Source organism: Gallus gallus, chromosome 26 (assembly GCF_016699485.2).
Source record: "Gallus gallus isolate bGalGal1 chromosome 26, bGalGal1.mat.broiler.GRCg7b, whole genome shotgun sequence".
Classification (NCBI taxonomy): domain Eukaryota; kingdom Metazoa; phylum Chordata; class Aves; order Galliformes; family Phasianidae; genus Gallus; species Gallus gallus.
This window is the reverse complement of record NC_052557.1, coordinates 4,068,050-4,092,878: the sequence shown is the minus strand read 5'-3', so window position 1 is coordinate 4,092,878 and position 24,829 is coordinate 4,068,050. Positions and strand designations below refer to the sequence as shown.

The following is a 24,829-nucleotide window of genomic DNA, read 5'->3' as shown; positions in this document are numbered from 1 at the left end:
TCCAAAGAGACTGCAGATTCCAACCCAGTCCTGCTTCAGCCAAGTGCAGGAAAAAGGCTGTACTGATTTTTGCTACGTCCTGGAAAAAACCGTGCAGCTACAAAGCAGAATATCTCACAACTTTTCAACTCCTACAGAAGAATAGGGAATAAACACCTGAGTGCTCGTCTTCCAAATTCATGTATTAAACACTGTAAAGAGCAGATATGCTCTTATTTGACCCTCCTTTCAAAGCAATAGCTGAGTCTGAAGGTATTCCAACACAAGTGCATGCTTTGCATATACCAGAAATGTTGGTAGTTACTGCATTCTTTCAAACAACTGTGAGGCAAAATCTCTGATGAGTCTGATGAGTAATATAATGTTTATCTCATAGCTCTGCTTGGTCTGTATGTTGCTTCCATCAGAGTTACATCCGATGTCTGTAACAGCACTTGACAATCAAGACATTCTGGTTGCAGTAGGCTCAGGCTTCTAAGATGTTTTCATTGCATAGCCAACTAAAAGAGAAAGAAAAGGTTAGCGCAGATCGCATCCATAATTCACCATAAACCAACGTTTCTCATCACCACTTGGTTTGAATTGCAGTGTATTAGAAATGTATTGTGCACAATCGATTTTCCAATGTGCTGCGTTCTGTGCAGTATCGATCCAGCTGAGAAGCCATGCAGCTGAAACAGCCAAGAGTCTGCAGCCAGTAATTGTTTGTCTGACCTATTTATCCATAACCCGCCAATGACTCTCCTGCTTTTTTTCCAGTAACTTCTGCCATACACATGATACTATAAAGATCCACGAAGTAAGACAAAATAAACCACTAGATTATTGTATTTTTCTTTTATTTTTTGCCACTGACACAAGAAGAGAACTTGCATTATGACAATTCCTGTTAACCTCTTGATTAACACACATTTGGCAACGGGGACGAGTTCCCTCCAGGTAAGTAAAACAGGAAATATTTACTATCACTTTACATCCACTTTAGCCCTAGGACAAGAACTCTCAGACAGGTTTACACAAGATAGCTTGTTTTCTAGGCATTTTTTAAACTGGTAATTTTTCTTTTAGGTAAAACAAACACCACCACTTTGAATGCTTCTCTTGAGATGCTTAAAACTCTTCTTGCTAAGCACTTCCCAGCATCTAGGAAACATCTTTTTCACACGGAGACTTAATATCACAAGGATGTATTACAGGTCTGCACATACAAATAAGTGTGTTGGAAGAAAGAAGTGTCATTATCCTCATCCCATTCCTCAATACCTCTCAGAGCTGGAATTTGTGAGTCCCTCTCTCAGCACCCTGACTCCCCTGTATAGTAGCAAGGTTGTAGGAAGAGCAGCTGCTCTCACCTGTGTTACTTCCACAGCCATAAAGATTTCAGAAATAATCCAACACTGCTTATACTTTTGTTAGTGTTTTTCTTCAAAGAGCACTGGTTTTAAATGGAAAAGTGTAGGGGAACCCTTAGGTTGGAGCTTGAACTGGTGACTGAGCACCTGGTGAAGGGGTGCTGTTGGCCCAAGGAGCACATTGTTTGCACCTGTGCTCTCCCATGTGCCCAGAAGGGCTGGACCCAATGGAGAGCCACACTGGGCTCATATAAGGGGCAGCTATGGAAGGGAGAGCATCACTTGGACCTGGGCTGCTTCTTGGATAGGAGTGTTGTATTGCTGGTATTCCTTTCTACCATCTGGGTGAGTTTAACTCTTCTTTTTGTATATGACTATTGGTCTACTTGTGAATACTTTGTCTGGTATTAACTGGAGCCTGTCAGCAGCTGTCCTGCTCAGAAAGGTGCAAAACAAAAAGCCTATCTGCTTCTTCTCAAACATCTTCTCTGGCATGGTTTCAGCAGCATGAAGACACCAACTCCAGGAGAAATGCCCCTATGGCCCTTAAGGCTGCATGCAATATTGAACATACCATGTGGGCATAAGGCACTATTTTCATACCCTGTGAGTCCTCCAAGGTGCTGATGTAGAAGGAAGTGGTGATGTAGGGAGACAAGGCTATAGCAATGCACAGCTGCTGTTGAGGGCTTAGGTCAATGCTTACCTCAGCCCTAGGGTCAGCAAAGCACAACATGCTTTACCTGTAGTCATAGCTCTCAATGGTGATGCTCTTTGTTCTGGTGTGAGTGCTCTTGTTTTGAAATGCAGAATGTTATGGTGCTGTATGGCAGTATTTCTCAGGAATGCACTGAATTCATGTAATCTTAGGGGGAATACAGCTTAAGGAAGCTTACACAAGGTACAATGGGGGACTTGGAACTATTGCAGTAAAGGCAGAGAAATAAGTGGATGCAAACCTGCAGAGAATCAGGATTCACTAGTTCTGTGAGCACAGAACTCCTTATACAGAGTTTCCCCTCTGATTCCAGAGCACTTCTTCCCTTCTGCAGCCTGACATTGCTGTCCTTCACCTTTCATGCAGCAGCTTGTCAAAGCAAGAGAAGCCTCAGCTCATAGGGGATAACAGAAAACCTGCATGTGTTGAAACATTTTAAATCTGAGTTTCAAAGCACTGCTAGAAGGAGAAGAGCTGACCTCTCTGTGCAATGATTTCAGCCACTCAGCTCTGCCTATAGCAGTCTACCTGGAATTAAGCACATTGCTGCATGCCCGTAGCACCACACCTACTCCAGAAGCTAAAATGGTGTTTGTTTGGGGAATGCAGGAACATAAAAGCATAGAATGCATGCCAGTGCTTTATCCCAGAGACTGTTGCAGCTTTTTTTGCTGGTGTGGACTCAGGAGGTGGAAGAATGATGCGGAAGAGGAGTGTTTCTTTAGACAGAAATAATGCCACAGATTAAGTACAAATATGGTGAGCTATTGTTACAGTGCCCCAAAGAGCTTTTGTGGCCACACTCTTAAGAAAAAGGCAGCTTTTCCAAGAAATCTACTGTAGAGATGCCAAACATCAGTGTCTTGTCTGTTCTGATGCTGTTTGCTGCAGCCACAGTGGGCTGCAACGCTGCTTCAAATTCTGCAGCACAAAGCCCTCATCTGCACATACAGTAAGAAATAATTGCGACAAATGCTCACTCAACACGGGAACAGTTTGGCATTTCTGCAGTGAAATATGAAGCTAAGGCCAAATGCTGAGGTCAGGTTTTGTAGGCAACACTTCTACAAACACTGATGGCTGTCTGTGCAAATGAAGGCATCGTGCTTTGGCCTGTGATCAGGATAATGTGTGGAAAGCGTTTTTCTTCCAGAAAAACAAAGCAATTTGAGCTGTGTGATGCTGGCAAACCGGGATGCTAATTCTTGCACTTGCATCAATCATTTTATATATAGAATTTCCTTGAAGATAATTCAGGCCATTTAAAATGGACACCACGTTAGAGTCCAGCGCTGAAGCTGCTGTTATATTTGGCACTATGAATAAGAGTTGTCTTCTAAGCTTAATTAGATGTGAAGATCTGCTTGGTACGTGTTTAAAGAACATCCTATCCATGTGGCAAATAAGAAACACTATGACCTCAAAGCTGTTTTTGCCTCTTGCTCCACACCTTTACATATTATCTTCCACGTGTTGGTGTTTTTTTTCCCTTGCCCAAAAGATCATAGGGATGAGTGTCTCCGGATGGCTGCCCTCTTCTGGGTGGAATGGAAAGATGTTTGATTATGGCCACACTGAGGAAATGCAGTGTCTTTATTTTCCAGGGAGGAGAACTTAATAATCTTTGTTGCTTCTCTGTGCAGTCACAGAGGTTAAATGATGATGGAATGAGAAGGGTGAGATCCCAGGTGGCTGTTGTGCAGTTCTCAGTGTAGGCAGCCAACTGCCTGTGGCTTTCCTTTATCTTCTGTATTTCTTCACTCTTGTATTCCTTCTGTTGTTTATCAGTGCTTAAAACACACCATTGTTTCCTTGCTGCAAGTGCTTAATCCTCCTTCATAAAAAATAATGGAAAACATTTCCATATCTCTTTGCTACTTAAGGTAAGCATGTTAAACACAGAATATTATGGCTGGAAGGGGTTTTACATAATCTTTTCCTCTGCCCCAAGTCAGGATCAAATATTTCTTTGCTACTCTTGAGCTGTGTTTGGCTGAGCCCTGTTAAAGAGGGCCAATAGTGGGGATTTCTGCAGGCAACCCAGTGCACTGCTTCCCCAGTTAACTATTAGCGTTCCTTCAGGTTTGTGCATCGGCAGATGACACGAGTAAAGGGCTCCAGAGATTACTTTCAAAAGGCTCCATTAATTACGGAGCCCGGCGTTTGTTTAATTTGAGTGCAGGGATTAAGATGCAAAGTAGAAATGCTGAAGAGCTGGAAAAAAAAATCCCTTAAAGAGAGTGTCAGCTCTTGACAGTGGAACCAGGAAGTCGGAGGCTTTTCTTGCTATTATGCATGCACAGTCATACAACCAGTGCATGCTTTCAAACTTTCACTGCACATCTGTCCATCACTGCACGGGCTAGGCACCAAGCCAGCAGCAGAATTCCTACGAGTCTGTGCAGCTCCCACACGTTTACAGCACTAGGACCCTGAGGGAGCTTGATTTCTGTGAGTCAGTGCAGCTCGCTGAGCCCTGAGAGCAGTGAATGAGGCTGGGAAGGCAGAGGGAATGTGAATGGCTCTTCTGGCTTGGGAAAGTATCCACAGACCGGGGTGCTACAGACTGCAAAACAGCCTGGACAGCCCTCCAGATTCCCGTCCCCTCTCAGGTGAGTGACTGCACAACAGCAGCTTTCACAAAGCAAGTCGTGTGGGGTTGGCTGAGTTGTGGAAGTTTGGGATCTTCAGCATCAGCCGGTGTGTTTTTTGCTGTGCAGTGATTTGCACTCTCTTGAGGAGGAGTGTTGTTGAAATACAGAGTGCTCCTTGCTTAGAAACCCCATTTGCTCAGAAAAATGTTGGGCTGGTGGAGCTGAGGATCGTATCCGCTAATGCATGTTAAATTGTGTGCATGTTTGGAACGTCTTCATAGAGCTTTTGTGCTTAAATTCAAAGCTGGAAGCAAATCTTTTGTAAGAACAGTTTAAGCTCAGAGGAAGGTACGTGTTCTCCTTGTGGTTTTTATCCAGGTAAATAAAAACTTAGTTCTTGCATGGCACTGTAGTTACTTCTACATGGAAATTTCTTATTGCTTTAGTTCTGAATATAAGACTTAATTGTGTTTTCCTTTTCTTTTATGGCAATTCTACTGAAGATAACACTTTTTTCTGATAAAAATAGGAATTCTGGTAAATCAAAGTACGAATGGCCCAAGGCAGAAACCTTCCAGCTATAGGGACAGCTGTAGGTTACACCATCTATATCCTCTAGGATGTCCACTTGAAAAAGCTTACAAACTGCATGCTGCCTTGACAGACCGAAACTGACAGTGTTTATTGATTTGCACTGGGTGCTAACGCTGCTCTCCGATGCATCAGTCAGAGGCAAAAATGGGGATCCCAGTCACAGGGATGAGAAGAATTTGTGTGCTGGGAACAAAAAGTGCTTCAGTTGCTTTCTTCACTTTAAATTTCCCTTATAAGTTCAAGGAGTTTTAAAGGCACAGGGGAAGTGAGCGTGCTTGTCAGGCTGGTTTTTCCAAGCTGCCACAACTTCAAAGTTGCATTGTCACTATAAGACAAATCATTGATGGGTGTTTTCAAGCCTTAGAGTGTTACCATAAAGCTTTTTTTTCATACTTTTTTTTTTTCGAAGCTGAAGCAAAATGTGACAATTATCTGCAAAAAGATAGGCAGGAAGTGAAGTAGCCAGTAAGTTCATATGGTCTTTGCACTTCTGAGCTGGTTTAGATATCATGGAAAACAGGCTTTTGTGAAAGCCTGAAAGAGACCCCGACAGCAACCATCTCATGTTTGTCTGGAAGTCAGAAGGTTACAATACTGCAGCGATGGGATGAAGAACCAGTAAAATAAGAAAGATTTGTCCCTGAAAGACACTGAAGTTATAGATGAATCGTTTCCTAATAGATCTCAGCCAGATCTGGAGAGGAGCTCATTCTGATGAATGTGTGCAGCATAGTAATGGTCATGTCACATCTTGACTGGTCCCAGCCCCTCACCCTGAAGGGATGCGTCAGTCTGACAAAAATGAGAGCAAAGAAAGTAACTGTGGCTTTATTTTTCTCCCTCTTAGTGGAGTAGTGTCCATTTTTCTCAATCAAAAGCTCAAATTATCTTTTCAGATGTCTTCATTTAAATTCAGTGGAAAATCACAATTAGCAGAAAGGATCATTCTAACCCACATGCTAAGTAGTTATTATATAGAATGATAAGTTAGCATTTTGCAGCCATTATGTAGACTAATTCAAAAACCATATCAGAAAAATATTTAAAATACACATAAAGGTTAGCACTTCTGAGGGCAAAATGCCCTTCTTTAGTGGGATAAACAGAACAGGGTCAGAACACATTTTAAAACCAGATCACTTCCATCCATAGAATAAATTACTGCTCGATGACTTTGGGCACATAGACGTTCCTTTAAGTGTAAATTCCATGAATTGCTTTTCTCTACAAGATGCTTTTAGAAGCAATAAAATACCAAATACACAACAATTTCCATCAATGGAATTCAATGGAAAGCATGTAGAAAAAAGTATCCATGCCTTTAAGGAGGTAACATAGTTCTGCCATTTGTTTCGGCTCCTAAGAAGAAACATTGCTGTTAAAAATAAAAGGTTAATAAAATTAATGCTTCATTACAAAGGGGTTAATATTCAAATGATGGTATTGGTGGGCTTAGAAATGTCTTTTAAATCTTAGTCCAATAAAAGCATGTGGAAACCCAATACCTAACAAATGGGCTACAGCGATGGTGACCCCTGCAGGCAACTGCCCTCTCCCCAAAAGGAGTTCTGAGGGCTTATTCAGAAACTGATAGTGAAATAAAACATCTTTTAGATCAACTGATATGCTTAGAGAAATGGAAGGCAACATCTCTTCCAGCACAACTTGTCTCACGGTGAAAGGCACATGTAGCAATGCTACTGCTTTTATTTCATGGTAGAAAGGTAGCTCTCCCCATTCTGAATTTGATTGGCACACACCCATGTAAGCCAATGTATTTAAAATCATTTCTATGATTGAAAGATCTCCCATTTTGGGATGGATGTCCTATGGGATCTGTGTGGCTGTACAATGCCTTTTTTACAGCTCTGCTGAATTAATTACACCAAAAAATACATGGCCAAGCAAAGCAAGATTCTTCCTGCTTATGCCAAGAGATGGTAGTACCTATTAAAGTGATTTATGTGTGCTCTATGTGCCAGATTCCACTAACATTAAAGCTATTTATGCATTGTAGATGGTGGCAGGAAAAATTCAGGCTCTTGATAGAAGCCTATACTATGCCCAGTATAATGCATATAGATCCTGAGTATTGCTTGTGGTTCTCATCATTATTCACACCTCAGAAAGAGAATAAAGTAAAACAAGGAAACATACTGGCTGTATTGGTGGAGAGTTGTAAAGTCACCGAAGTTGGCAAGAGTTGACTACAACAGCCTGCAAGTCAGCATGTTTCTGAGTGCATGAGCTCCAACTGAAGCACACCCAAGGACACCCCACTACACAGTTGCTTTCATGTGTTCAGATGGATGAGAGTACTTGATTACTTACAGGCATAATGCCTGGGTGGTAATATTCATTTGAATGGTGTTTAAATTACACCATTACTGTATAGCAGGAGAAAACACACAAAGTACTATTCAGTATTTATTTAGTATTTGGAGCTTGCATGCAGCCATTAAAATGAAAATTACCATATTAGGAAGCAATTCTTTGCAGAAAGAGTGGTGATGCAGTGACACGGCTGCCCAGGGAGGTGGTGGGGTCACCATCCCTGGAGGAGTTCAAGAACTGTGGAGATGTGGCACTGAGGGACGTGGTTATGGCTGCGGTAGGGATGGGCTGACAGTTGAACTGGCTGATCTTAGAGGTCTTTTCCAACCATAATGATTCTATGGTTCTATACGCACATAGGCATCAGGTTGTACCCACACACACCCATGAATGAGACTTCAGTGTATTATTTAAGCCCCAAATGAAAATGTCTTCATGATGTATTTGGAAATAACACACAGGATGGCTTTACTGCTAAGCTTCTGTAGCATTCACTTTTTGGTGCCATTGAACAATGAATGAAACACCTTTGACTCTTCCTTCCCTTTGAGGCAATGATTATTTGCTAGTAAAGACTTTCTTTTCTTCTTAGCTCTTTCACTTACAGAAATGCTTTGAGACTGTACAGTGTGGTAGGGCACAGTATCAGAAGATCCAAATCAATATCAGATTCCCATCCCCTACTGCTGGGAACAGTTGTATCGCATGAACTTGGCTTTCAAATTTCATTGTACTATCCTTCCAAAGAAAATATCTCATGGATGCTGCATGCACACAGCAAAAATCCTGGCCTGGATTTTAGAACCCTGCATGCTCTCCCCTCAGTCTGACAGTGATCCCTACAATTATTTTCTGAACAAAACCCTGGCTGCTTTCAGAAACCATACCTGCAGTAAAGTAACCAGAAAGCTGGATGTACTTCCTCAATTAGTTTCTTCAGGCATAGACCATTACACTGATTCCAAATAAATGCTTCCTGATTCTTATTCTTGACTCCAAAATGAAATTTCCTATTTCCGAAGGGTGTATAACAACGTGCTAATAAAAGGTCAGTGTACTCCCGCTGAATTGTTGCATCTTTAAACTGTCACTGTCAGTGCAAACAGATCCAAGCACAAAGAGAGACAAAAACGTGTAAAACAGAAGATGAGATGATTTCTTTCGTGTCATTTTCAGCCTCTGTTTGCATAACATCGACAGAAATATTATCACTGTGCATGTTATGCAAATATGGAACTTCCAAGAATAAAAATAGATGGAATAAATGAATAACTGCCAGGATGGACCTGCTGCCTTGTCATAGCAGATCATTTGTTTGAGAACTCCCTGTTTGCTAAATGTGCTTTTATTTGTCTAAGGATGGTGGCTTAATTTTTCTTCCCTATTCTTGATCAGTTCACGCCTTTTCCCTCTGCATTGTATGGGAATAGAGGTAGGTCTTTTCGTGGTCTGGTTCATTGACTTGCTTTGCCTGTCTTTATTTTGTTATTGATACAACTGCATTCAATCCAGGTCATTAAAAAAAAAGAAGAACATCGGAAAATGTTGTAATGGAAATTAACCAGGTACCTCATTGCTGTGTGCGCTACTTTGATTATGACACGTTTAACAGCTCTATCTCAAAGAATATCTGTTTTTTCCATTTTGAAATATATCTTTTACTTCTGGAAGCTGTTATGGCCTGGGTGACTCAGGTATTAAACACTGCCTGTTCACAAAGGCATTTCTTTGCCCTGCGGTGAACAACACAGCCTGCACTTTCTGAAATGCATCATTTCCTGCCCATTATTTCATGATCCTTTCGAGATGTTCTGTGTAGCAGCCCCAGCTCTGCAAGGTGTTCATGCTCGTGCTTTACGACAGCCATATGAACAGCTCTGCTGAACTGTGTCAAGAAAAGCTCACAGTTCTGATGAGCACAGCTGATCGGTGCAGCTCTGCTGGAATGCTGTCATTGCACCAATCATGGAAGTGATTACATTAAGGCCTTTGGGAAGGGTCACCAGGGCCCATCTGCAGAGGGTCAGCAGGCTGAGTTAACTGCAAACGGGTTTTTCACCGCAGCTATTAATTCCTTTTAATTCTCTGTTGCCTTCACCCAAATGCTGCTCTTAGGAGAGCTGAGCATAAAGGTAGAGGGAGAAATTATTTCTGGTTTACATTACCTGGTGCAGAAAACCAGACTGAAAAATTAGCATTATAAACAGAATGAAACTTGGTGGGTATTTAATACACAGTTTGTAAAAGGCCCAGTGGGAATTGGGAGTGAGAATTTATACTGCTTTCTACATTCCCCAAAGCTCATATGGGGAAGCTCCATATTGCCTGGAGAATTAATATGGTGTGGACTTGTGTTAAGACACACAGCCCAGGAAACAGTTCTGAAGTCTGGAGAAGAGCTCTGACAAAACCCTTTAGCCTTTCTCCTGTTTCCTTGAGCTTTATTACACTTTTCTCCCAGCAATGCCATCATTCAACAAACTATAAAAGCCAAATAAGAAACCCTCCATTTCTGGTGTTTATGTTGGGTGAAGCCTTGTTGGCATGAGATTAATTCATCACCTTACGCCAGCGGAAAAATATAAAAGTAGTTATTGTTTACTTTGTAATATCTTATCTAAGGCTCTCACACCTTGTCTGCACAGCCTGTGCTATGTAATAGAGCTGGATGGAGAAGATGCTTAATTCCAGGTGCATGGTTTGCAGCCATATGTCTGCGTTGTAACGTTTATCATTATGTGACTGCTAATTAAGGACTAATACTGTGTCATATTGAGGAGCTTACAGGATGATTATGGGTGCGTTAGCGTGGTGTTGAGGTGTCATTTGTGCTTGGAGTTTCTGATGTTACCGATGGGATGGAATAGCTTCACATGACAAATATCCAATATTTTACGTCAATGCAAGCAGGCAGTAAAATTGTGAAGCCATGTGAGTGCAAGAAACAAGATGACTCATTTACAGATGTGCTGATGATAAATTCTTCATCACTGCACATAACCTGGGGCATCAGGAACCAGACTCATGTTCAGATAACCACTGTTTTTCCAAGTGGACAAACTCCTGCCAAAAATTGACGGAAACTTTCTTCAGCTCCTGTTTGAAATGCTTTCTGCTAGATAGAAGAAACAAAACCCACAGAAATCAACTTTTGGGATTGATTCCTCTAGAAAACAATAACTGAACTTAACTGCCTTAACTCCAAACTACCCCATTTCCCTTCCAGGTGGGATTTTTGCTGCTCGCAGTAACATCTGCAAGAGCTGCAGTAGGTTGATATTACCTTCTAAAAGCTTCTAAAATTTTGCTGCCTTCTGTGAGTCTAAATCAGGGAGTCTCTGCCACTTATCTGTCCCAGAAACAAGGCAGCACTGCAGCATCACTGTGTTCCAGTCCCTTAATCTGTACATTGCAGTGTAACATAATGTAAGCTTGTAAAAGGGGTACTCGATTTCCAGTTGGAGAGGGGCCTAGTGGGAATCTTCTCATTGTTTTCCCAGCAAAAGGCAAGTTTTCAGGAATGGATTAACTGCATGATTGAGAGAAAAAAAATCCCCACTTTCCATGTTATCAAAAATTCATGGTTGATATTTTGAAACAGTTGATTGAACTCAGTCACTAGGTCTTGATTACAGTCTAGCATTTCCTTCTGCGTAGGCTGATCCATAGGGAATGCCATTCATTCCAACACTGAACTAGAGCAGGATGACTCAGATGATTAATCAGCTTTACTTTTTCTTATTAAGAAGCAAATATTTGACTTCCCCATCTGCTAAAGTGATGACTGTCAAGCTCATGTTATAACACACATCGTTTTGGTCACCCTTGACTCATGCTCTAAGAGAGGGAAAGTAAACTTGTAACCTATGATCTGTTATACAACTACAGGATTAATGAACACAAATAGCAGCGTTGTTGCCTGTGTTTTCTGTTTGACATACAGTCCTGGTCATCCAGGGCCTGCCTTGTTGCTTTCTGATCAGTATTTATCCCTAATTTGGAACCAACCTTATGGGTTCTGACAGTGGTCGTGCATCAGTTGGTAGACAAGCAGCCACTGAAACCAGTATTTTGCCAAATCACTTTCTAAGCTAGGAATGAGAACAGAATCTACAGATGAACCACGTCTCTAATCTTCAATTCAAACATTTGCTGAATTTATGATGTTAACAGTTCAGTCAAAGATTCTTCCTGCAAAAATGATCATAATTAACCACAGAGCTTCTTTTTTTCCTTTCACTAATAGGTAAACCACAACAGAAATGCAGCCAGTGTGCAAAGTTTGTGATCACCATCATGAAAGGGACGCAATGAACCAAGTAAACAAATTTCAATTAAAGGCACAATAATTCTAGGCAGACAAACCATCGCTCTCCCAGCTTCCAACTAAGTAGGTCTCTCTGCATGGAAAGGCTGCCAGCTATGGGGAACAGTTTAGAAAGTTAATGACATTAAGAATGGGATTCATTGGCGATTGTAATTCTAACTTCACTAAGCATTGCCAGAGGCATGACATGAAGAAACAAGTACTATTTCAAGCAGACTGCAAAGCCAAGGGACAGATTAGCATCTGTTGGAATCGGCTACAGTTGAGGTTCTTATTTATCCTTGGACGTCACAAGGCTTCAGAATGCCTAAAATGATTATTTTTTAATTATTTTCACAAATCTGAATTCTGTTCCTAAATTTAAAATAACCTTTCCCCACGTTTCCGCTATATGCTTTCAAATAAGTGGGCATGAATTAACTCGCAGTTAGAAGGTGGGGAAGAGGCAGTTCTTTGACATCACTCACTGTCAAACTTAACCTTTTATGTCAAAGAGGAACAGGGAGCAGTTCTGTTGCTGTAGCTTGTACAGTCAGTACAGCCTCCGAGCTGCTGATGTTCACATCTAGGCTGTGTTGCTGTGGACTTTGTTTCTGCCTTATCCCTCTCTATCCTTACTAATAAGATTAAGCCTTCGTCCACATTCTTCTAATTAAAATGCCATAATTCTGGGAAGAGATTTCAGGCCTACTTTTAGCATAGTAATCAGGTATTATCAGTATATCTGTGAGTTCAAGTTACCATTTTTTAATATGAAAGTTTGCACAAAGCTAGCACTTTGCATGCAGGCCAGAGAATAAACTCCTTACAAAGCATTATGTTATGAGTTATGTCTGAATATAACTCATTATCCACGGCGATTAGAATAGTAGGCTTCATTCTGTAGTAGAGGCATCAACAACATCCAAATGCTACAGCTTAGCTGCAGCGCTGCTCAAGCTGATGAGTTCATGGGTTTTGGAGATGTCATCCAATAGTTTGAGCAACCAAAGGTTCTTCATATCTTGCTTGGAGCATTTCTGCATTTATCTGCAATGTTTTTCCCTTTCCTAAGCTGTAAGAAGCACGTCCTGAGGTTCGAGTTGTGTTGCGTGTACCAGCTGTAGCCTTTAAATGTTATTTACAAGTTATTATTTCTGTAGCTTCTCATTCCCCCACCAAGTTACTGTTCCAGGATTTGCAAAAAGTGCCTCCTCCCACTTCATCTCCTTCCCCTATATGTTGTTTTTTTAAACTATGTGAAGCAAAGTTGAAAAAGAAGTTTTTGTTTAGTCAGCTTGTTGAGTCTGTTTTGAAGTAAGTATTGTGAGAAATTTTTTTGCAGTGGTTTGGTCATCCCAGTTCCAAGCATTTGCACATTCAATCTATTGATTTTTCACATTATGGAACCAGAAAAACGTTCATGCCTAATATAATAAAAGACCAATGGGGCAACAATGCACTCGTAAACACAATAGCAGCAATCTTCTATTCCTGGCCTGTTCTTAGAGTTTGAAACACTGCATAAGAGGAAAGTCAATGAGCCACACATAGTTTAAGTGTGAACAATGCAACACCAGTGATTAGCAATTTAGGCATTGAGATTTATTCACACATAGAACAAGGCCAGAGAATTCTAGAAGAAAAGCTGTGGAAACATGCAAGAGCATAACAACAAGGAAATAATGCATCTTCCCTGTTATGCTTTTTGACTGTAGCAAAATCTGAATTCAGTAACCAGATGATGGTGGAATAGCAAAAATAAACAGTTAAGAACATTCATTCTGCAAGGGTAAGTGGTGGGTCCTGCACTTGGGTCATGACAATCAACACAGCAGTACAGACTTGGGGAAGAGTGACTGAAAATTGCCCAGCGGACAAGGAAGGACCGAGGGGTTCTGGCCAACATCTGGCTGAAAGTGGGCCAGCAGTGTGGGCAGGTGAACAAGGCCAGTACCATCCTGGTCTGCATCAGTATTAATGTGGCCAGCTAGGGAAATGCTTGTCCCCTTGTATCATGGCACAAACGTCAAACATTGGGTTCAGCTTTCAGTCCCTTGCTACATGGAGGACGGTAAGTTGCTCAAGGTTGTGCAGAGAAGAGCAACAATGCTGGTGAAGGGATGAGAAAACAAAACTTTTGAGGGGTGACAGGGAATCAGGGGTGTTTAGTCTGGAGGAGGCTGAGAGGAGAACTTCAAAGCTGAAAGTTTTTCTTGCACCCAACTTAACTGTTCAATGAGGGCATTGTTTTGAATGTATGGGGGAAAACAGGTCGCAGAACCGTGACAATGGGAGAACTGGATTGGGTACAAGGTCAGTACAGTCTTCAGAAAAAAACTCAGGCTTTGCAGTGAGAAGATATGCAAATATCTGCCCACATCTTTGCATGTCACCCCACATACAGCAGCACATGGCTCACTGGTCACCATTGTTTATATCTGCTACTCATTCCCAATCAACATACCTCTCAAATTTAGTCCAACCACTAGTTTGACAACAATCAATTACTTATTTTTTATGCATTTTTAATTTTTTTAAAGGTACTTTAAATTTTAAGTATTACTTCTGTGTAATCATAAAATCATAACACATGTATTTTTAACAAAATGAGTTGAATATGGGTAAAATAAGGTAGGCGTAGACTGAGTGCGACTGTGTTGGGGACTGTATCAACTACAGTAGAAGAAAGTCAATGTCTAAAGCTCATGTGAGTTTTCTTGTCAGTTTCCACATAGTCAGGTAAAGTAAATCATTAGAGAAGGTATTCAACCATTAAGAAGTCTCCATAGGTCTCAAGAAGGTAAAAGAGCCAATTAAGAAATAACAGTAAATATCTTAAAAGTTAAAAATAAAAATAAAAAACAAGGGATCATAGACAGCTGTTAGAGAAAGAAGCTGCTCAGTAAGGATACTGCATTATTCTTCAGGTTATTCTCCTTCTACAAAAGGGGCTTCTAAACTATAAGTTAGTGGCTGGTTTGATTAAGTGATCTACTGATCACCTAACCGATCCATTCAATGGCTTGACATCTTTTCAATGGAAGATGCTAAATAGCGTCTACTCAATTTCGTTATTATTTCTCCACTATCTCAGAAATGCCTAAATGCTCACAGGAACATCCCCATTTTGTAAGATGGGAGTTTTATTTTGCAATCCTTTATCTTCAAGCTGTTTTTTAATGGAATAAAAATGCAGTATATCATTGTGAGCTGCTCTGACCACAGATTTTTTATGAAGTGTGAGCAGCTCAGCAGAGGTACAACATACATGTGAAGTTTCTCTCAACTTCAGCCCTCTTTGCTGCCTCCTTCCTGTATTCTGACTCGCCAAATACAGACAATTCAGCTTCCCTTTGGTATTTTCAGAATTCCCATCAAAACATCTTTGATGCTTTTAATCAGTATTAATGTATTGGGAGATAAGATGAAATTCCTTTTTGAGGTAAAGAACGAACAGAACGGGACAGTCTGAAACACACAGCTATTAAACGTCAAGAAGATCATTACTATCATCTCTAGATGTTACATAATGTTCTGTTCCAAGTTCCAAGGAAGGTCCCTAGATCCAAGGATCCAGAGAAACATTACAGGTTATGGAATCTATCTTTTAGAATCTGAGCATGACATATCAGCTCCCTTTATTTTCTTCATTTTTGGAGTCCCTACACTTTATGCATCACACTGCAAGGTGTGTTCTATATCTAAACATCTCACTTGTTTCAAATTTGTTTGCATAGTGGTAGAAAAATGAAGAAAGATTAAAAAAAATAGAGCTTGAATTATTATTTTTTTTAAAGCTAGTATCACTCTTAGAATTCAGCTGGTTCTTATTAACAAAGGTTTGGACAAGAATCAGGATTTACATTCCCTTCTGAATAGCTGCAATAAGATCATTAGTTGGAAAAGCTTACTGGCCCTTAAAGACGTATTTTTCTGCCGTAACTGCTTTTGGCTGTAAGATGGGATACTAGCACTGTAGTCTGATTAGCCTTTACTTTCTCTTTCCAGATGAATTCCAGTTTGATACTGGCAGTTTCATTAAAAAAAAAAAAAAAAAGAGTCTGAAATTCCATTTCTTTCATGTGGTATAACACATCTTTTAGTTCTCTGGACTTCATCTCCATTTTGGGTCATTTCATATTGGAAACCAAAAGTCCCGAGGTACGCACCTGGCAGAACCAGCTCAAGAACCACTTGGAAAAGGTGTAAAGAGAGGAAAGGACAAGGTAGGATGGAGGCGTCTGTTTGCACAGATCTCAAGTGTAGTCAACTTTGGGATAGATTTCTCCCATTCATGCTGACAGTATTTCCCTGTCAGTGCCTGAGATCTCCAGTCACTGCCTGGTGCTGGTGAATTAGGACATAGGAAACCCTGCTGTCCTATAAAATACACTCTGTAGTCCATGCTGAAAGTATCAAACAAATCAACAAATCATCACGTGTCAATCCTTAATTTTAGGGTTTGCTCTAAAAGATTGTAATACGCCAATGATATACAACTATAGTATGGTCAGGTAACTTCTTTCTAGCCAACATTTTTCTCTCTAGCTAACTTTAATTTACCAGTTTTATTCCATTGAGGCCACTGACTTCAGGCTAATCAGATTCACATGATCCTTCTAAAGTTGGTTTCTGTTATTTATTTTCAGAGAGATTTATCTTAAGTGGCCATTAACTCATTTTTCCCTCACTGCGCTAAAGGGATTCCTATCCAAACTGAGATTTGATATCTTTTATTTGCTGAATATCAGTTTGTTATCTTATATACGGTATAATTTTCTGTTGGAGCAGCTTTGTGCATGTTCATCACTGTGTAAATGGTCGGTCTGTCACAAAAAGAGCTGCATCCCATTGCAAGTTGAGCTCTGTGTGTCCTGTGCAAGAATCTTCTCCTTGTTGTGCTCTGTTGTTAAGAGTCTCCAATGTTTACTGCAAGAATCCAGCACCTGTTGCTGCAGGCTGCATCTTTCCTATGGGTAGCTTCATTTGAAGTGAATGGCTTGTCAAGGAAGCTAGGAAGTTGATGGGCAATAGACTTGATTTGTTTTCTGGGGCCAAAGCATGCATAGAAATCAAAAGGAACTGTGCTCCTTTGTTCCACTGCTGATGGCTGAGGTTTGGAGACAAACAGAACTGGGGTTTTAGGAGCCTTTAGTGGTGCTCTGAAATCATCCCTTGAAGGCCCAGGCAGACAGGCACAGGGAACATGTCATCTCAAGGATGATTTTTTGATTAGCAATCAAAATATTTGGGTACCGGTTGAGGAGGATAGGAGTGACAAAATTAGGTGCTTGCAAGTAAGTCATCCTGATTACTTATGGCCCAAGAAGAATAAAATGAATCATAGAATGGCCTGGGTTGAAAAGGACCACAATGATCATCTCATTCCAACCCCCTGCTGTGTGCAGGGTCGCCAACCAGCAGACCAGGCTGCCCAGAGCCACATCCAGCCTGGCCTTGAATGCCTGCAGGGATGGGGCATCCACAGCCTCCTTGGGCAACCTGTTCAGTGCGTCACCACCCTCTGGGTGAAAAACTTCCTCCTAATATCCAACCTAAACCTCCCCTGTCCCACTTTAAAACCATTCCCCCTTGTCCTGTCACCATCCACCCTCATAAACAGCCGTTCCCCCTCCTGTTTATATGCGCCCTTCAAGTACTGGAAGGCTGCAATGAGGTCTCCCCGGAGCCTTCTCTTCTCCAAACAAAACAAGGCCAGTTCCCTCAACCTTTCCTCATAGGAGAGGTGCTCCAGGCCTCTGATCATCTTAGTGGCCCTCCTCTGGACCTGCTCCAAGAGCTCTGTGACCTTCCTGTACTGGGGACCCCAGGCCTGGACGCAGTACTGCAGATGGGGCCTCAGAACTGCTGAGTAGAGGGGCACAATCACCTCCCTCTCCCTGCTGGCCACCCCTTTTTTAATGCAGCCCAGAACACAGTTGGCCTTCTGGGCTGCAAATGCACGCTGCTGGCTCATGTCCAGCTTCTTGTCTATCAAGACCCCCAAGTCCTTCCCTGCAGGGCTGTTTTCCAAATTCTGATAGGTTTCCAGTTTGGTGAATCCTCACCCTGCAGATCATGATTCATAATACCTTTTACTCTTTAACTGTTCAAGGACAGAAGCACGATGGGCTATCAAGCATCCTTGTTATTCTCATTGCCTAGACTAAGGTTGTTGTCCATCCTGTGATGATGATGATCATGGTGACACAGTGTATGATCATTGCTGCAGGGCAGCATTTTTCTCAGTCTGCTGCTCTCCTTAGAAATACTCAAAGGAGCATTTCAGTACTGGAGGCCTTCAGAACAAAAGGAAGTGCATGAGACACAGGTAATTTCCAACTGGCTCTTCAGCATACATAAACCTCTTATTTACAGGATGAGTCACTGTAGATGTAATAGAGGAATTAAGTCTGAATTCATTAAAAATTCCCATTTTCTTGCTCATCGGCTCAGTGCAGAGACTAAAGAGTAGGAATGAAGTGATTTTGTTAATTTTTTTTTCCCCCAAAGTTTGTAATCTTGAATGCATGTAAATTCTGAAGCAAGACATTAGTAGGATATTATGTTAATCTCTGGGACTGGTAGGTTCAGAGGAATAGCGTATAGATGCTGTCTTCAGCATCATTTGAATAACACTGCATGATTTACTGGATTCTGCCACAGCTGGCAATCCGGGAAGAAGACAGCAAAAGAACTTAAAAAAATACAACCTTCTGAAAATAAACTCTTTTGTGGTTAAACAACCAGCCAGTTGGAACTGAAGCTGTGTTTTCTTAGGGTGGCAGAACAGTAGGAAAAGCTGTTGGATTATTTTTGGCAGTGGTCACTACTTTAGATCTATCGTTACTAAACTGACAGAGTACATTGAAAGGGATATTTCTTTATTAGTACATTCCTCCAAAAAACATAGCATACATTGCTACACACAGCAGTACAATGAGCACATAACCCGAGCTTGGAAGATTTCAGCTTTATGAAAATTAAGCTCTTGTATTTGGATCTTGGTAGCAGAACCAAACACAGTGACCACACAAAATGGCAGCCAGCTCTCTTGTGGACGTGTTGAAGGTGTAAAATGAATTCAACTTAAAAAAAAAAATTGAACTTTACTTTGTATGTTGGTGTTAGGAGCATGTTCTCCATAGCAGCTGCACTTTAATTTCCACACCGAGTCTATCAGGATACTTTGCAATATGGGAGTACCTTATACAACTCTTCTTTATCTTATTAAATGGGACAGCTCAATTACCTAAGTATTCAAGATGAATTTACAGTCTGAACCATTCTCTGCTCAGAAGATACCTTAATACGAGATTCAACTGAGAAGGAAAATAATGGTTTTCCTTTGATTTGGGTCTCCATGATCATTTGCAGTGTTACAATTAAGATCAGAGTTATTTTTTACCTTGATAGTAGCCAGTGGATAAGCACTTAAATCTGTGCCGTTGTGTGCCTGCAAATTTTTTACCCTCAAATTCTTTTCAAATACCAGCAAAAATCAGATAATTCTTTGCTAACAAACACCCCTCTCATCATTCTCCTTTTGAATATCTATTGAATTCTGGTTATGATGTGAAAGAGCACACACGAATGAAAGGTTTTAGGCATCATCACTTCACCAAAACAATGCTGATTCCAAACAATCAGCAGAGTCCCATCACCACCACTGGATATCCTCTGTGATGTTTCCTCTGTATTCTTTACTTTTTTCCACTCGAACTATCCTGTAGGTATTATAAATGCCTGTGTGGTCCTGGCAGAACTGCTTTAGGTGGCTACTTGAGCTTTAGGTTCTACTTGAGCAGGTGGGTGGATCAGTTGGAGGGAAGGTTTAGACTGGATATTGGGGAAGTTCTTTACAGAGAGCAGTGAGGTGCTGAACAGCTGCCCAGGAGAGGCTGTGGATGCCCCATTCCTGGAGGTGTTCAAGACCAGGTTGGATGTGGCTGTGGGCAACCTGGGCCAGTGCCAGATCTGGAGGTTGGTGGCCCTCCCTGTGCGGGTTGGAACTTGATGATCCTCGAGGTCCCTTCCAACCCAAGGCATTCTATGAGATGGCCTCTGGAGGTGCCTTCCAACCTAAACCATCCTGTGGTTTTGTCTCTGGTTTTGAGTGAGTACTGACAACACGCAGTGTCATCACTTGTAACCAGATTTCCCTTCCAGATGAAGAAGATGGGAGGTCTGAATCCTCATTTGTCCGTATCTTTTGTGCAAAGTGAGCTCAGATGGTGACATCAGCAAGTATTGCTTTGTTATGCTGTATTTCTCCTGCTTACAGTGAGCCTGTAAGATGCCTGAGGGGGACTGGAGGCAGTGGATAATTAAGTAGGGTCTCATAAAGGGGCTGAATAAGGTATCTTGTCTTACAAGCATGCTGTTTGTGAAAGCCAAGATTGGCACTTTAGACTACACCATAACAGTGGAAAAGGCACAGCTCAGAGAGTCAAGAGAGTGGATTTGTCCCTGTACTCCTGCTATCGAGTGGGGAAGGGTGCTGAAAACATGTATTTGCTGGCTATTTACTGAAATAAATATTTCTAATTCTAGTTGAACACTGAGTAAGCAACTCCCAGACTCAGCTACGCAGCCAGACTGGCCCAATGGCATGCTGCAGCCAACCCCAGCTAAGCATCTGGATGAAATAAAGACCCTTCTCAGGAGCAGCTTTTTGTGCAATATACTCAGAGGTAAGCACAGCACACACAGAGCAGACTGAAATCTTGTATTACCAGCATCACACAGCAGTCCAAACATCTCTACCAGGGGAAGGGTTTGTATGAGAATAGGTAGCAGGACATTTGATGAACAAGTGAGGGAAGAATTGTCATCCTGAAGCTAAAAAGTAATTGATCTGTCTTCTGAAAAGTGAAGATGAGGGCAGTTTGCATTTAATACTCTTATTTTTTGGAAATGCTTAGTTCTTTGACATATTAAACAAGCTGCATTGCTCTTATATGCTAGCTAGCTATTTTTGGCTAATAGGGGAGCTCTCATGTACCCCTTCTTCTCATATTCTGCCTCCAGACATGCCTTTTATGGAAAATGATTTCTTACAATGAGAGAGAATTCACTTAGAAGTCATGAAATATCCTCTGGTTCCGTACAACTGTTGCATTTTTGGTACTGAATGGTTTGTGGTAGCAGTTGTGGATCGTGTTACAAAGGCTGTAGTGCCAGCACTGGTACTGGTACACATCTCCCTGGAAGCTCACATGGCTGCACTGGGAGGGAACTCTGAACACTTTGCAGAAAGCACCGTGGAAGAGTCCAGTAGCCAAACATAGAACAAATTTAGAAATGACCTCCTAAACCGGCTTGTAGAGTACCTTCACATCAGCAAAAGTCACAATCCTGACAGTCTTAAGGCACGCCTGTTCCTTAAACGTTAATTTTTTTGCTTGCGTTGTCATTGAGACTATTCCACTTTTTGAATCTGTTTTTTTATTTTTAATGAATTTCTACTAATGTAATATTAGATTGAAAGATTCAGTTCTGAATAAAATACCACAGATCCCAAATACATTTGGTTGTGTTTGGGCCACGATCCCATAGAATGCTTTGCCAGAAGGACAGGAAATACAAAGAAAGATTTAAAATATGCAACCTAAGAAGCTCAGAGAAAAAAGTATGGCAGAAAATCAGAAAAGAGCTCTTTGCTGGCATTGCTGTGCCTCTTTTCTATAGAAGGGAATAATGAAAACGGGTATTATGTATAAACACGATAGGCTGAGGCTGTTCTGGCATGTCTGAATTGCGCCTGGAGTTTGTTCTGCAAACCTTTTCCATTAACATTTCTGTTGGAAAAGCTAACTTTTTAGAGATGCAGTGACCCATCTGAATTTAATTTGGTTGTTGAACGAGGGGTTACTCTTTGAATTGTGCATAGCCAAGCTATTGAGCTACACCTAGTTCTATTGCCCCGTACAGACGATGATGGCTGCTCAAGTATGGGCAGCATGTGGGCAAGCAGCAGCCCTGAGCCTTCTTTTAAGTAAATTAAAGCAGCTGGAACAATAAGGACTTTGTCTGTGAGAGGCATTTGACTCCTAACCATCCCATCATCCCCATCTCTTCCAGTCCAAAGGCTGCAAGGAGAACCGCTACTGTTGCTTATGGCATTTCTCTCTTCTGTCCCCATGATGCAGGGACTGTAGCATCTCTTCAGTCTATTTGGCATGTCCTACTGATTTCTTGAATGCTTCCTCAGCCCTGCACAAACACAGATGTTTATTTAATTTCAGCTCGTTTGAGATAAGAAGTATCCACACAGGACCCTATGGTACACGTCAGGGTTCTGCATTTTCTACAAGACTTCATCCTAGCAAAGACAAAGCTTTGGTGCTGCTTTGAATTCTAGTTTGAGAAAGCTGAGCAGGAAGGGGTGAAGTCAACAGTCATTGACCCAAACCCAGAAAAACATGAGGACATGCTGGGAAATCACAGCGGAATTGCAGAGCCTGATTCCTCCTCTTGAAAAACCCTGTTTGTCCAGTGGGTGTGAGGCTGCCTGCCTGCTGGCTGGACACTGCAATTCAGGGCCAGCTGAGGCATGTCATGCAAAACAGAGCACCAAGACAGGGGAGGAGCCTGTATTGATAGGGTTTTATTAATTTTTTTTTCCTGTTTATATCCTGTCTGTACCTAATAGTTCTGCACAGGGGAATACAATGCCAGCCCTTCACTGCGATTTCAGATCATGTTTTCAATGCCTCTGCTGCTGATTTGTTCCCTAACATATGGCTGATTTAGTCAGCACATGGCAGTTACCTAATAAAGTATTACTGCTGCTGGTGTTCCAGCATAATATTGTTCTTAGAGATATTTTAGATATTTGTCCCACATTTTTCCACACCCAAACAGATGTGCACATTCTCCAGACTACAGGAAGACTAGCACTCACTTTGGGTCTGCTGTACAGGGACATTTGTGCAACTTCTTGCTCATGGCACTGAGAAAAGGACGGGGTGTTCCTCTGTGCCCAGTACTGTGACCGTAATGGTTTTAGCTGTGCTCTACCTAAGATGCCAACCAGAAATAGTCTGTCACCCATGGTGCTCCTATGTAATACCCATATTTGTCCTAATAGGCAGCCTGAACTTGGACAAATCCCATCTGCCCTTGTGACATGTGATGTCTGAGCTCTTCTGGGAAGGAGCGTGGGCTTTATCTGCCCCAAAACAGCAATGTGGTGCGTCCCGAAAGGGCAGATGGGATAGATGGAGGCTGCTGGAGGCTGCTGAGCCAGCCAGAGTGCTGGGGCCTGTCCACATGGCAGGTAAGTGTGGCTGGGAGTGTGTGCTAATGGCCGGATTCAGGGGGTTCCCCCACTTCCACAAATACCAGCTCGGTGGTCCCCACCCTCGCCCAAAGGACAGCCATGCAGACGGATGAACTAAACAGACAGCTATTTTAGCCAAGGTCCTATTTCTACACTTGCTCCTCTGCAGGGTATTTGCAGCCAAAAGACCAGTGCTGGCCGAAAAGGTTATTGCAAAAATCACCAGAGATTTTCCTCCTGGGAACATGCTGTCACCATATGGTCTCCGCATTAATAATACCAAACAAGTGCTTCGTAATGTTCTAATAACAAATACCAGAGGAATTAATAACAATCTAGCCATTATTTTCTAATGTTCTCACTTTATGAACAACTTTTATACTGTCTGAATGAGCTCTTCTGGAAGATCAACATCTGGTACCCACATGAGAACCTGATGAAACCTGTATGGTCCTGGGTATCTTACACATTTATTGCCAGCAACACCATCTGTTTCTGCCAGCGTGGCTTACAGTAATACTACATTTTTCTTTTGTTCTAGGTGCATAGCGTAATGTCCATGCTGTACTACACTCTGATTATAGCTTTTTTGATCGGCACACAGGCAGCTCCAAAGTCAGAGGACAATGGTCCGCTGGAGTATCCTGCAGAACACTCCTTACCCAGTACACAACAGAGTAACGGACAGCACATTGCCAAGGCAGCCCCACAGACAACCCACGGCCGCTTTGCTTGGATGCCAGATGGAACAGAAGATTTAAATATCGCTATGGACCAAAACTTCTTTAAGAAGAAACGTTTCCGGTCTTCTCGGGTCCTGTTCAGCACGCAGCCACCTCCAGTGTCAAGGAAAGGACAGAGTACGGGGTTTCTCAGCAGTGCAGTCTCTCTCAACAGGACTGCCAGGACCAAGAGGACTGCACATCCCGTACTGCACCGGGGAGAGTTCTCAGTGTGTGACAGTGTCAGCATGTGGGTCGGGGACAAAACCACCGCCACCGACATCAAAGGCAAAGAGGTGACCGTGCTGGGAGAGGTCAACATTAACAACAACGTTTTTAAGCAGTACTTTTTCGAGACCAAGTGCAGGGACCCTAGGCCGGTGTCCAGCGGGTGCCGAGGGATCGATGCGAAGCATTGGAACTCTTACTGCACCACGACACACACCTTCGTCAAAGCACTGACCATGGAGGGCAAGCAAGCAGCCTGGAGATTTATCCGGATCGACACAGCCTGTGTGTGTGTGCTCAGCAGGAAATCGGGGAGACCCTGAGGCGGAGCTGAACCCCACAACAACATCCTCCTATCCCCCTACCTCAGCCTGTAAATTATTTTAAGTTAAAAGAAAAAAAAAATAAGGACTGCATGGTGTATTTATAGTTTATACAATACAAAGAGAACCTCATTATTTATTAAACTCTTTTGGAAACCTTTCGTGTTTTGCAATTCATTGACCAGCTGGACTCTTCAAAAGGTGTTCACCTTCATAGGGATAATGCAGCCCTACAGCTCTGAGCTGTTCATAGAGCTGCTGAGCAATCTTTGTTCACTCTTCTGCAGAAGTACAGCGCTTCTGCAGCCTTCACATGCATCCCTCTCTTCCACAACACTTTCCATCACATAACCTGTCAGCTTACTTAGACA

General features: G+C 42.0%; 1 protein-coding gene across 4 annotated transcripts; it reads left to right on the top strand.

Moving 5' to 3' along the window:
• Window positions 1-1,644: 1,644 nt before the first annotated feature.
• Window positions 1,645-24,619, top strand: NGF (nerve growth factor). Of its 4 annotated transcripts, none has more exon segments than NM_001293108.1 (4): window positions 1,645-1,697; window positions 20,455-20,594; window positions 22,994-23,182; window positions 23,727-24,617. In NM_001293108.1, a coding segment is annotated over 1 exon segment (720 nt). In that variant the 5' UTR covers window positions 1,645-1,697; window positions 20,455-20,594; window positions 22,994-23,182; window positions 23,727-23,738; the 3' UTR covers window positions 24,459-24,617.
• Window positions 24,620-24,829: the final 210 nt, after the last annotated feature.

What these genes read in the sequence shown, in the direction of transcription:
- NGF (NM_001293109.2), top strand. Translation starts at nt 23,739, where the DNA reads ATGTCCATGCTGTACTACACTCTGATTATAGCTTTTTTGATCGGCACA.